This window comes from Denticeps clupeoides, chromosome 1 (genome assembly GCF_900700375.1).
Source record: "Denticeps clupeoides chromosome 1, fDenClu1.1, whole genome shotgun sequence".
NCBI classification, from domain to species: domain Eukaryota; kingdom Metazoa; phylum Chordata; class Actinopteri; order Clupeiformes; family Denticipitidae; genus Denticeps; species Denticeps clupeoides.
The window spans coordinates 15,935,329-15,949,745 of record NC_041707.1 but is presented as its reverse complement, the minus strand read 5'-3'; the positions used below and the strand labels follow the sequence as shown (position 1 = coordinate 15,949,745).

The following is a 14,417-nucleotide window of genomic DNA, read 5'->3' as shown; positions in this document are numbered from 1 at the left end:
AGTATTAACATGCTAAAATGTTCATTTTTTAACATGATCTAAACCTCACCGAATTGAATGTAACGCATATTCGCCACGGCCTGTTAGTATTTCAGACGTTATAAATTTTTCAACATGTTCCAAACGTCACCCAATTTAACGTGACAAATCTTGGCCACGCACTGTTAGCGTTTTTGATGGTCACATGCTAGCATTAGCATGCTAACATGTTAATTAATTACCATGTTCCAAACATCACCTAGTCGTGTGACCGCCTGTTCCATCGGCTACTGTAGTTATACCGCATGCTCTTACAGCTGACACCAGCTCTGAAGGCCACGCCCGCTGCTGCGAACAACGCCCAGACAGGCCCGTCAAAATTTTCATGGAATTTTGATTTCTAGTATTTTTTTTATTTTTTTTTTTTTTAGAATTTTTTCGGTGGGTCATACTGAAGCACGCACACTGGCAAGGTATAAATCAAAAATTTTTACTTTATTGTGTGAAGTGTGCTATTACTTTTATAAGTGATCGGAGTGGGCATGGCCGAGCTATTAACGCTCAAACAGGTTCATTTCCCAATTGAAATGGATTGAATGTTAATTTTAGCATTGGTAGCATTTTTAAAACAAGGCCCCTTACAAGTGATACTGCTACAGTGTCATTGCCAACAAAGGGGGCCCTACAAGGTGTACTGATACAGCAGCAGCGCCAGCACTGTAATTCAATGTACCACTTCATTAGGATGCCTGCTCAATCAGCCACATTATTAAGGTCACCCGGTCCTTGGCCACTTTATTAAAAACGCCCGGTCCTTTGGCCACTTTTTTAGGAACGTCCAGTCCTTTAGCCACTATATTAGGAATCAAATTTAATGTGAGGCATCTTGGCCACACCCTGTTAACACTTTTTATGTTAGCATGCTAATGTTAATTTTCCAACACGCTCCAAACCTCACCAAATTTTACGTGATGCATATTGGCCACGCACTGTTAGCATTTTTAATGTTAGCATGCCAGCATTAGCATGCAAATTTTTCAACATGCTCCAAACCTCACCAAATTTATTGTGACTCATCTTGGCCACGCCCTTTTAACGTTTGCTAGTGCTGGCATTGTGACAGTAGCAATGTCCAGTACAGGAGCTTGTGTGATCGTAAAACCTGCAGTAGCGCTCAATGTTTGAAAAAAGGAATTCAGTTGACTTGTAGTTGACTGATTTTATTGCTTTTTATAAACATCTGAAGTTGGTGACTATAATGTGGCACAAAGAAATAGTAAATATTGTTCAAAACTCACTTTTAATACATAGTACAGTGTACTCTTTCATGTAGTAAAGATTTTATTGATGAGCCCGGGGAGCAGTGTGTGGGGACGGTGCTTTGATCACTGGCACTTTTACGTATTGGCATGTATGACACATACGGTCTATTCTCAGCGATGGTAATGGTCGCTCAAATCAAAGCAGGGGTCCTACTATTATCACCAGTACAAGAGTCACCACTGGAATAACTAAGGATAAAACTGACATCAGCACGTTATTCATAAACCTTCTTTTATACTATTGCCTCTTAAAAAATCCTTTCTTCCTCGCATATTTTACATCGTCATCGGACAAGCTGCCACATCCGACGAAAGTCACATGCTTCTTCTGCTTCTCTGGCTTATTGCTTTCTGTGTTTTCATTTGTTGCGTTTTTTAAAGCGTCACATTCCAGAAATGGAGACAAATTCTGTTTTGACATCTTTAACTTAATAATCCTAAAGATGTTGCTTATGTAAGGATGGACACACCTCCCCCTGCAGACAGCTGTTTTGCAACACAAAAGGCATGCTTCTGTGAGGATGGACATCATGGGAGCATGCCTTTTGTGTAGCAAAACAGCTGTCTGCAGGGGGAGGTGTGTCCATCCTTACACTTATAAAATAGCTTTCTCTTGGTCAAAGAAATATTATAAGCATAAACCCCTGCAGATACAAACTTAATATATGATTGGATATTCAGGTTCTTTCTCTGACAGTTTAAGGTAATTCTTCGTTGTCCAATTTAAATAACTTAAATAACCCCAATTTTTAAATAACTTAAAAAAAATAACAATAAAAAAAAAGTAGTGTTTGTGATTAATGAGTAAAATGCCAGAACACTACAGAGAGTTCACCACAAATCAGAGTTAAATTTGAAGCTGAACCAACTGATTCTTCCTTATAGGTTGTTTTTTTTCCTGTGGAAAATGGTGGAGTTTTTGTATATGAGAGATGTTTGTTGTATTCTCAAAATGTAGTTTATACCTATATGGAATTAATTACTGTTATTTAACACCGAACAGAGTAAGTTTTACTTAATTTAACTTTGTTTTGCAGTGGAGTTTTTACTGTGTATTTATAAACATATTGAGGAATAATTTACCACATATTCACGTTAATTTCTATTTTGATGCAGCGGAAAATGACAAATGTTTCAGAACTGTTGGTGATGTAAAGGTACAACAGTCACATGACTGTATATGGTTTAAACAAACATTAATAACAATAATATAACAGCAAGTGGTGATTAACAGGCCATCGTAAACATGGTGCAACGCCCCTTGATGTTATTGTAAAGCAGTAGATATGTCCAGAATGATGTAGCATTCATTGAAACTGTGAGCCATTTGATTCCTCTTCTCCTGTGAGGGAACCCCTCTCCCTTTCAATCACTTCTGGACTCTTATCCCCCCCAGAATTTTGCACAAATTTTCAGTTTACACATTTGCACAGCTTCACCCTACCTGTTTAAAAAAATAAAATTGTAATATTTGGTTATGTTTGCAATATTGGCATGTTTGTTCACTTGACTACTTGCAATATTTGCAGTATTGAGGTAAAATGCAGTCGCAAAAGGATTTCACTGCATATCAATCTGAATCCTTCTCACTCGTACAGCAACCTAAGCCCCGCCCCTGGAGGAGTTGCAACATAAGCCCCGCCCCCTGGAGGAGTTCTTACAACACTTCACGCAGACAGAGACTCACGCACGGACGCCTGCAGCCTGACTGATCAACAGCTGAGTTTAACACCACCACGCAACACAGTCAAAGACAGAAATAAGAATTTTGGCATGTGCAATGTTGAACTTGTCCTGATGTTCAGCAATGTTGGTGTGCATTGGCCGTTGTGTTAATGAGCGAAGCATGAAAGGTTGGGATGAGAGGAAACATTTAATTTGGCCTGTGCGATATAGGCGGTATGCGATATACATTTGGCCAACGTTTGATTATACCAGCCTACTGCAGAAAATGACAGTCTCTCACGGCAGGGTTTCCGTGGATCCTTAAAAAGTACTACATTTGAGCTTCTAAAAAAATTAATCAAAAATGCAACAACGCATCGATTAAATCGACTAAAAGAGTTGGCAACGAATTTCATAATCAATTCATTGTGTCGCGCGACACGGAGACATTTGATTATTACAGAATAAATTAGTTGAGCACAAAGTGCAGCGAACACGCTTGGTCTCTCTCGGGCCCTGATGCCTGCAGAGACAGGGCAGAGCACAAACAAACCGTGGAGGTAGAGGAAAGATACAAGGTCATATGGGCCATAATTCGCCTGCAACATGCAAATTTATGAAAAAGGTGCCGCTTTGAACGTTGTTTCTAATGCCACCAGAGCAAGCAGGCAGCCAGCAGTTGTTTGTGCATGTGCTCAACACGACCACGCGTTTCGTGGGCTTTTTTTTGTATGCGCTAAAACGGACCACGCTGTGGACCAGGCGTCACGCGTGGCCCGTTTTTTGAGTGTACAAAAAATCCCACGTAACGTTCTAGCAGACGTTTTAGACAATTTCTCCTCCACAACAAAACAGCGAGCTCGTCAGCCCACGTGCGGCGAGCTGGAGAGGACAGGTGAGGTGCCTGTAGTTCGGATTTCACAGCTGTCTCCAAATTATTTACAGGAGTCGAGGCGAGGCCAAAGGCCAACAAAACTTGCTTTTAGTTATTATCTAGATGTTAGTAAGCTAATTTGTAAACATGCTCTAAACATCACCAAATTTAACGTGACGCATCTTGGCCATGCCCTGTTAGCATTTTTGGCATTATCATGTTAGCATTAGCATGCTACATTCCAGGCATTAGCATGCTAACATGCTAATTTTTGAGCATGTTCCAAACATCACCTAGTCATTTGAACGCCTGTTCCATCGGCTACTATAGTTGTTGACGCCACACACGCGGCTGCAACCAATGCCCATCAAAATTTCCATGGAATTTTGGTTTCTAGTTATTGCTCAAGGAGCAGCATGTTTTTTCATCCGATTCTCCAATTAATCAATAAACAAATAATCGACAGATTAATCGATTAGTAAAATATTCATTAGTTGCACCCCTAATTCAAAATGACTAGTAATCCTTAAATCTAGAGTTTAAAGGTCTTAAAAAAATAAGTAAACACAGTAAATAAAATAAAACAACCCTTCAATCTGACAGTAATCCTCCGGTTGCTGCACACTTCCGGGTTTACTAAGTGCAGCGCATGGGTCAGTGCCCATTTCCTACCACTTGCCTGATTGGTTCCTCAAACAACATTCATGAAGTAGATAACTCAGGATTTAGACCTCATCATAGTACTGAGACAGCACTGGTTAAAGTGTACCGTTGGCCTCTGATCAGGGCAGTATCTCGCTGCTTGTCCTGCTTGACCTTCGCGCAATGTTTGACACTATTGATCACACTATTTCTCCTCGACAGGTTAGAGAATGTTGTTGGAATTAAGGGACTAGCCCACTCCTGGTTCACGTCACATTTGACTGATCGGTATAGTTTGTGGGCATTAATGGTCAGTGTTCGGGACTCAGGCTCGGTCTCAGTGTTTCAATCTAAGCTGAAAAAACATCTGTTCATTCTGGCCTTCTGATAAAAATCCCAGACACAGTGTCAATTATTAAGTTCAATTTATTACACAGTCACCTAGGCTGTGCTAGTTAAAGTACCGGGCCACTATTACACAAATGTACTACTATAACCATGTATATCTGTACCAGTTGTACAATGCCACAGTCTGCCGCTGCTTCTGTTCGTTCTCTTCGATGCACTGAATCAAGCGCCCAGACTACCTCCAGAATTGTATTCTTACAGAATACAAAGAACTGTTTACTGCAAAATCACAGCTTGTACCCTGCATTTTGAAAAGGCTAGAATCTGTTACACGTATCAAAAATTCCTACACACTTCATAAAGCACATGTTCACAACCTACTGACCAAATTTCATGTTAATCTGATGAACGACAAAAGAAAGTGCAAAATACTTTTTCTCTTGGTGAGTTGGTGATGCTATACCAAGGTGTCAAAATTCACATATGGATATGAATATGGTGCAATACTGAATATTTCTGTGAAGTTTCACGTCAATTCCTTAATGTTTATGATATTTTTTTCTTCCTTGCCATTTCAAGACTGTTCGACCATTATCAAAAAAAGTTTCACAATTTAAACTGTTAAACAATCCAGATTATCTCACTTCTTGCTGGGCAGAGCATTTGGGTTTCGCAGGCAAATTGAGATACACATGCATATTAAATTTGATGGCGATAGGTGAAAGTGTTTTCCTAATAAAATGGCCGAAAGACAAGGCATTCGTAATAAAGTGGCAGAAGGAGCAGACTGTTTTACAGGTCCCCTATGCAAGCCATATGTTAAAATGCCGGCCTTGGCATGATCTACAAGTCATCGTCAAATTCATCTTTGTATGTGTAAGCATATGGCCACAAAGTCCAAAAAAAAAAAAAAGTCTAATTTTGGACTAGAATAATGAAAGTGTTCTATAAACTTTTTGGGGGAATTGCATGCGACCCATAGACCCCACTTAGGCAAGCCATATGTCAAACCAATCCCAATTTATGCAGGACTCCAAGGTCGCTAGCTTCGACAGCTACCCACAGGGTGCCAAAAACCTGTTGCAACACATGAAAAATTGGTCTGTCATACTGACAGGCCCAAATAATCCATGAATTTTTCTCATCTTATTGACACGTTTTTGTTTTTTCAACATTGTGCATGATCCATAAGATGAGCCGAGGCAAGACATATGTAAAAACGTTGGGTAAGGCAAGATCTTTGATGATTCTACAGTACAGGCCAAAAGTTAGGACACACCTTCTCATTCAATGTGTTTCCTTTATTTTCATGACCATTCTTACTGAAGGCATCAAAACTATGAATGAACACATGTGGAGTTATGTACTTAACAAAAAAAGGTGAAATAACTGAAAACATGTTTTATTTTCTTTTTCTTCAAAATAGCCACCCTTTTTCTCTGATTCCTGCTTTGCACACTCTTGGCATTCTCTCGATGAGCTTCAAGAGGTTGTAACCTGAAATGGTTTTCCAACAGTCTTGAAGGAGTTCCCAGAGGTGTTTAGCACTTGTTGACCCCTTTGCCTTCACTCTGCGGTCCAGCTCACCCCAAACCATCTGTATGTCTAACTGTCTGGCCACAAAACTCTAAAAAGCAAATTTTCCAACTAAAATTATAAACACGTTGGCGAGATAAATATCCCGGCAAGGCCTCGACTCCCAGGTCACTAGCTTTGATGGTTGCCTGCAGGGGATAATCATTGGTCTGTCATGCTGACAGGCCCTAATAATCTCTGCAAAAACAAAAGGGCTGCACCTTCGTCACAAGAGAAAAAGTTCTTGTGAGAAAAACACTTGCAACAGATTCAGTCAGCCTGCCTCGGCTGGTCTGCAACTCTCCGTGAGCGCTTTGTGGTAGAAAAAGTTTTTTTTTTGTTTGTGTTCCACCACAACATTGTATACGGTACAAAATATACGGTGTATATGGTGCAGAACCATTGGAATCTGTTGTGCATGATCTTCGGCAGAAATGAGCAGCATTCCTTTTGCACGTGTTCAGTAACATGAAGTGAAACTGATTACGTTTGATGCAAAATGCAGGAAGTGCTGCAGGGTGGTGGAAGCCTAGTGGGCAACATACTCGCCATCTGATAAATACTGTAAATGTAATGCCACAGGTCAAAATTGCAAAAAGTTGTGGTGATTTGGCAAAAGCACAAAGAATTTGTGCTGATTGGCTGAATTTGCGTTAATTGTTAACATTGCAATGTCCTAGAGGGACTGCAGAGTGCATGGGAATTTTGGATATGGAACATGGCCCAGATTTACTGGTGTACTGTGCGCTGGGTATCAAGTAAACCTTCATTAGTGATTACAAACCATCCACAGAATTGGTTTCAACCCAGTAGAGACAATGATGTTTGTAATGAAACGCAATTCAACAATACTTATTTATCGTGTAGTTGAGTGTAAGTAAGCGTGGTAACTTTAGTCTTGCACAAAACATTATATTGTGTTCATTCTAGAAAAAAAGACTAATAAAGGATCATATTATCTTATCTTGCCTTCTAAGCCTGCTGTTTTTAAGGTTACATTTGACCCATGGATAACAGTTTTGCAAAAGCAGAAAGTTGTAAATCAGTTTAAATCCAGTGTAAACCCAATGTAATAAAGTGTATCACATTGTTATATAACAATACATTTCATAGCATGTTGAAACATGCTAGTTATTTCCTGGTTAAAGATGTGAAAACACAGAAGCACTCACCCGTGTCCCCCACGTGCCATGAACATTTCATGGAAGGGGAACTGTCTGTGAAGGTCCTTCTCAATCACATCCACCCAATGTGGGTCTCCAAACTGTTGGTCCAAATCCTGAATCACACAACAAAAGCAAGGTACATACACTGTTTGCAAGGGTGCGTGCATGCGCTGAGACAAGCACTGACCTGAAACCTGCCTTGGTTCTGCTCCTTCTTGACTTTGCCCCCACATAGGTAGAGCCACGCACGTCCACGCAGAGATGGAGGGATTCCCTTCTGACAGCGAAATTTTACCTGAGAAAGGGCAAAAGGAATCGACATTGTTGATAATGGAAAACAAGAAGACCCATGCAATGCAAAAATCACGAACAATAAAGTTTAAATTCCATGTGTTGGTTCCATATAGCATCTGGTACAAATAAACAAACAATAAAACATATTCTAAGAGGAACTGTCTATGGTGATGATGCCTGCATTTTAAGTGTTTAACACCCAAGGGATAAGCACAATATACAGCCACCGACAACTCCTAGGAGTTTTAATTATTTAGTAGTCAGAGTGAAATTAGCCACTGATATGGTTTAGGTAAAATTTCTATTTTAGCGCTGTGGTTCAAATCCAGATCCTGGCTTTGTGTGTTTAGTTTGCGTTTGTGTGCAAGCTCTCCTTGTGTTTATTACATGTTTCTTTCAGGTTCTCTGGTTTCCTTCTGCTGCTCCAACGCATACACACTGGGTGGGTTTGTGATGCTTAATTGACTGTAGGTTTGAATGTGTGTATGATTGGTATTTGTGTCTGCCATGTGGAGTCTCAGGATTCAGCGGTTAATTCCAGTGAGTGAAAGAGCAATCATTCTGTTCTCTATTGCAGCGGACCTTCTTGTGTTTCTTGGCCATCCACCTGTCCCAGCTGTTCAGCATCTCAAGCCATTTGGCCTCCCTCTGTCTCAGCACCTCCAGAGGGATGTCCTCAGTACTGCCAAAAATAGGGGAGAAGAATTACAAAACAAACAAGTCTGTGAAAAGTACTACAAAACTACCTTACTGTTGTAATCTAAAGGTACCTTAGCTCATTCAATTCAAATTCAATTCCAGAATCAGTGAAAAAGCAAAACTTCTGAATGTTTTGTTTCTATTCTTTCTTAAAAGTGAAGTGATTGTCACATGTGATACACAGCAGCACAGCACATGGTGCACACAGTGAAATTTGTCCTCTGCATTTAACCCATCACCCTGGGTAAGCAGTGGTCAGCCATGACAGGCGCCCGGGGAGCAGTGTGTGGGGGCGGTCCTTTGCTCAGTGGCACCTTGGTGGATCGGGATTCGAACCGGAAACCTTCTGATTACGGGGGTCGCTTCCTTAACCACTAGGCCACCACTGCCGTTTCAACTGAATACACTCTTTAACTGAATACACACAAAGTGCCTACAGCAAGACACTATTGGAAGCTTTACAGGATAGAAATCATTACATACAAATTAGTTTGTGTGCATCCTCTTGTGAAAGGTATGCAATATATTTTATAGAAGGCAGATACATGACACTTGTCTTATAAACTTTGAGTCACACACTTTTTTAGGCAGCCCTTTACAATACTTTTAGCTATTTCAAACAAAACTGCTGTGCACACACCTATCCAGACCACAAAGATTATGAGTAGGGATTCCAGTAGCACATTCTACAACATCCTGGTAAAATAGGATCAGGAGATCCCTTTAATATAACCAGTACACATGCAGGATTAGGTCTTGGGTCAGTTCAGAATGCCCACGTATGGGTGAGGTAGACTAACAGTACACTACTGCTGAGACTCTACACTGTACCCTAAGCAATCTAATAATACATTCAGAGAGATATGGCATCACTGCAGTCTAACAAAACATTTACAACACTTAACTAGACATGAATAAACAAGACAAAGTCCTTTTACAAGTACTACTAATCCATGCATGGGTTTTAAAAATAAAAGTATATATTATATACTTATATAGTAGGGCTGGTAGTAGACTAGTGCGTAATAGGCTTGCCTATGAACCAGAAGGCCACAAAGTCACAGGTTCTAACCCACGTACTGCCATTGTTTCCCTGAGCAAGACACTTAACCCTGAGTGTCTCCGGGGAGACTCAAATTGATATTAACACCATAACTATCAAATTACAAATGAAGGGCATCTGGGCAGATAAAGCAGATACCCCAAAATATTAACATTACTCAGAATTTGTTTTTTTTTGTGTGTTTTTTTGTGTGTTTGTATATTTATCATTTGCAATTGGAAGAAATGCAGACTGGCACTGTTTAGTGAACAATGCGGATATTGTTAATCCCACATGTGCACAGTGGGCCATATTCTCCAAATGCTAAATACCTTCCTTGAAATGCACCTTTAAAGCAAACCTGTGTTTATTTTGTCCTGATCAATCTTTTGGTTTAAGAAGTAGGTCGAATAAGAAGCAGATTTCCTCTCATGATAAAGAGCTCAGATAGTCCTTTCCCTTCTCTAACTCACTCTCACACAGAGAAATGTCTGCCTTTATTGTAAGCAGCTGACAGACACACCCTGTATTATATTATAGCTGGCTGACAGGGACTGAGAGACGCGTGTTTCTCTATGAATTCAGTCACCCCTCGCCTCACGTGAACACAAAGATGAGAAAACATGCAAACCATGCACACAACTGCTAAGTAAAGCAGGCTGTTAAATCAGACTGGGTGTAGTTAACAGGAAACAAATGCACAGACACATACACACACAACACATCAACAGACATCCCTCAGGATGTGCAACCCAGATGCAAACAGCTAAAGCTGTTTGGCTTCTGTTCCGCGATTTGTGGGGAGAGGCACGAACACACACTCCCTCCAGGTGGAGGATTACCCTGGTCACCTGGATAGGCTCAGACTCACGTACATTTACACAAATGATTTACGCATCATTGATCAATCAGTAGTTACAGGGACAGTCAGGGTTAAGTGTCTTGTTTATTGACACGATGAAAGTTATACACAGTGATACACATTGTGATACACAGCAGCACAGCACACGGTGCACACAGTGAAATGGTTCTTCTGGTTCATAGGCGAATGTGTTACCCACTAGGTTACTACTGCCTATTTCATAATACCAAATACTCACTCACTCACTCCTGCTTTCAACTGGAGATCTGGTGTAATTAAAAGTAAAAAAAATAAATAAAAATTCATAGAGACCTGCCTACGTTCATCTCTTAAACCAGAAAACGTTGACAGGCTAGTTTTTATCGGTAGGCCTGAATTATGTTCCTGTTCCTTGTAGTAGGTGCCTTTTCTGCATAGGCTTCTTTTTTTCCTTCATTTGTTTGCACTTTATCATTGCACTCGGCAGTTGCTATTTATTTAATTTTTTGTTAACCCCTTGTCTTGGGTAAACTATTTTATTATTTATTTTTATTTCAGGTTTCATTTTGAACTAAAAGCCTTGTTCACTTGCTGTTTGTTTAAAATAGAATGTGCAATAAAAATATGTTTTACCTAAAATAATGAAAAATCATGATAAATAATCGTGATTACAATATTGATCAAAATATTCTTGATTATCATTTTGGCTATAATCATGCAGCCCTAGTGTGTTTCGAAGGGGCAGATAAATCCCTGCCTGCTTCAATGCTTTGATTTTATGGCTTGAACAAAAATGCGTCACGGAGTGCAGGAGTCATAGTTGAATAAACTCACTCATCTTCATGAGACAATGAGAAACGAGTCACGTCCAACATATGTTTTTAATTAATTGCCTGTATCGCTATCTGTACAATATAGACTATCTGCAACGCTTTACTCCAATAACTTCCTGTCCTCGTACTCTATTTGCACCACTCACCTGATAGGTTCCACCCATGCACACGCATGCACACTCCGAAAGCTGCTAAGTTGCTGCCTGATCAGTCCCAGGTCGTAAAAAATACTTACATATACGACTTTACTGCACAGTCGGATCTAATTCTGTACATTAACAGTGTGTCTATGAATGTGTTCAGATAAAAAATCAGAAGGTTGCCGGTTCAAATCCAAATCTGCCACTGAGCAAAGCACCATCACCCCACACTGCTCCACGGACGCCTCTCATGGCTGCCCACTGCTCACTAAGGGTGATGGGTTAAATGCAGAGGACACATTTCACTGTATGCACTGCTGTGTATCACAATGACAATAACTTCACTTTATCCACTTTATTATTATTATTATTATTATTAAACCAAAAAAACACTGTTTATTGTTTCTCTACTTGCAACAGTTTATATGATATTTACCTAAAAGAATCACAATATTTATCATGTCAGAGATAGATTGATGTAAGTTTTCCATGTAAAAAAATTATATGAAAAGAATTCAAATGTAGGATATTTTAGACCTTGAGTGATAAACAATGCATTTCAGATCAAAATTTTGAAAATATTATCATTTCTTTTATGTGTGGATCCTGAAATGCGTTTTAGTCAGTCAAAGTTCATGAGAACCAATCGGGCAGCAACATGGCGGCTTTCAGGGCTTTGCATGCATGGAACCGATCAGACAAGTAGTACTGATTGGGTACTGACAGAGCCCTCCATTAGAAATCAAGCAATTACAATTCGAGCACATAACCACGTGACTGAAACCCACCTATTTCAACTTTAAGTGGCACACCGCCCTTCTGCTGTGCTCAGTGCAGTGATGTGCAAAACCCTAACTGTTGCCCATGCCATAGATATATACACTAGACGTCGCATTGAATGGGGCCATCTAATGGACAGAATGAGTCAACAGAGCTGCCATCTTGGGATGGGATAGAGCTCCTTTTTAATGAATGAACATCCAAGGTGGAATTATTCTATGAACCATAAACTGACACATTTGAGAAGCGATTTTTATCGTCTTGGTTTTTTCATTTGAAATAAATGTAAACTACACTCCTACTACATGCAGAACATTGCAAATACAAACACCACAAAAGAGGCCAGCAATGCTCACTGAAAGACCCTGGCTGTCTTCATGATAAGCCCTGTAGCGTTACCACTCATACATTTATATTTACACTTTTATCCAAAGCAACAGGCCTTTTTATGGATTTGCATGGAACCATAGACCAAAAACTGTACACAATACATTTTTCAGACAAGGAAAATACTTAATTTTTTAAATATTCATTATGAAAGATGAACATCTATACGACACCCCTTGTCGTATCACGTTGTGCTGCTGTGACTCCCTGTATGACAGAGAGTCATGCTCAGCAATGAGATGTGTCCCATGTTAAAGCAATGCCAATTTAGGATGCTCGTCCTCTACTCTTGGTATGCTAGTTACAGCGGAATTTCAATGTAAAGTTATGCTACAGTTATTAATACGCATGATACAGTAAATAATCGTAATTTAATTTGATATTGCGATTTGTCAAATGAATCATGATAAATGTTTTTTTTTTTTTATTATTCAGCCCTAGTTACAGGGACAGTCACTCTGGAGCAACTCAGGGTTAAGTGTCTTGCTTAGGGACACTATGATCGTGAGTGGCATTTTTAACCTGTGACTTTAGGGACTTCTGGTTCATAGGGGAGTGAGTTACTCACTAGGCTACAACCACCTCACAAATAAGACTGAAATGAGGCAGAGCAAACACACACACACACACTTGAACAACATTTTGCAGTTATTAAAACACACACTAATCCAATCACTATTCCATTCAATCTGTATGGATTAATATGGACCGCATTAGCAATGGCAGGCAGATGCCAATGTCAAGTGTCTCAGGAACAGATGGACCAAAGCAAGGTTGGGTGAGGTTTAACATCTGGGGATAGGTTGCTAAGTCTGTTCACAAGGAATGCTAAAAAAAAACAAAAAAAACAATGTGCTATATCTATAGGTAAATAAAATCGGCGTAGACTCTACATCGCTATATATGGGATGTATTGTTGGCAAACAGTCTCCTTTGTACGCCTCATATTGCTAATATTGCTCATAGCTGCTAATGCATAGAAGTAGGTCACGCTGTTCTGAAGTAAGCCACTGTGATTAATAAAGAGATCTAAATAAGAAATCATGTGGCACTTGTAATCATAACATAGAGCCTGTTATGGTGTGTAAAGAGGTTGCCAATTCCCAGGCCTGTAGGAGTTGAGAATTCATGAGTGTTTAAAGAACCTCTGTGTCATGATGTTTATTCAGTCAGAGAGTATCTGCCAGTAACAATTTTATTAAATCCCCACTATGTAGTAATCTTATACTACATATTGATGACATTCGTGCAAGCAATATATTTAAATGACCAGGCAACAACAGAATGGCAGAGGGAAGGCTAAACATTAGATACAGAGATGCAGCAGCTGGGCCAACTTCACCATCTTGGCAAAAATATGTAACTGTGTGGGTACGTTCAATCTTCTTTTCTCCACCCACTAAAACACCATGCCTCTTAAGCAAACCTATTTTTAAAGTAAGTGCGGGCCATTCCCGTCGAGAGGGAAGAATTAACTGTCCTCAAGTGAAGAGATCTTTCAGCAAATAAATAACTACCAAATAGCTTAAATTTTTAGTTTGTAAAACCGTACAGAATCACACATTTTACACTCTGTGTGTCAAGACAGCTTTTCAAAGACCAGAATTTATAAGGCCTCAACAATAGAGGGAAAGCCCCTCTTGTTTGGCATCCACCCAGGCCCCAATGGTGATGGGACCCTACAACTCCTGCATGATGGAGGGAGCAACTGACAAAGGGACCAAATACAGGAATACAGAATAGAACATGTCCGCTCCTGCCCTTTGCAGGAAGAAGCTGGGCACCAGGCGGGCGAAAACTCTAGAAAACAGGAAGTTTCAAAAGTACTGG

At 39.9% G+C, this 14,417-nt stretch overlaps 1 protein-coding gene across 4 annotated transcripts in view; it reads right to left on the bottom strand.

Annotated features, from left to right (window-relative positions):
• LOC114796037 (TBC1 domain family member 10A-like) overlaps window positions 1–14,417 on the bottom strand; it is a 28,899-nt gene that overhangs the window by 9,987 nt on the left and 4,495 nt on the right. For all 4 annotated transcript variants that reach the window (XM_028989875.1, XM_028989901.1, XM_028989883.1 and 1 more), the window contains 3 exons: window positions 8,448–8,547; window positions 7,759–7,866; window positions 7,578–7,684 (listed from right to left, as the gene is read on the bottom strand). In XM_028989875.1, the coding sequence (XP_028845708.1) occupies window positions 7,578–7,684; window positions 7,759–7,866; window positions 8,448–8,547 (315 nt within the window). The remainder of the gene's footprint in view (window positions 1–7,577; window positions 7,685–7,758; window positions 7,867–8,447; window positions 8,548–14,417) is intronic.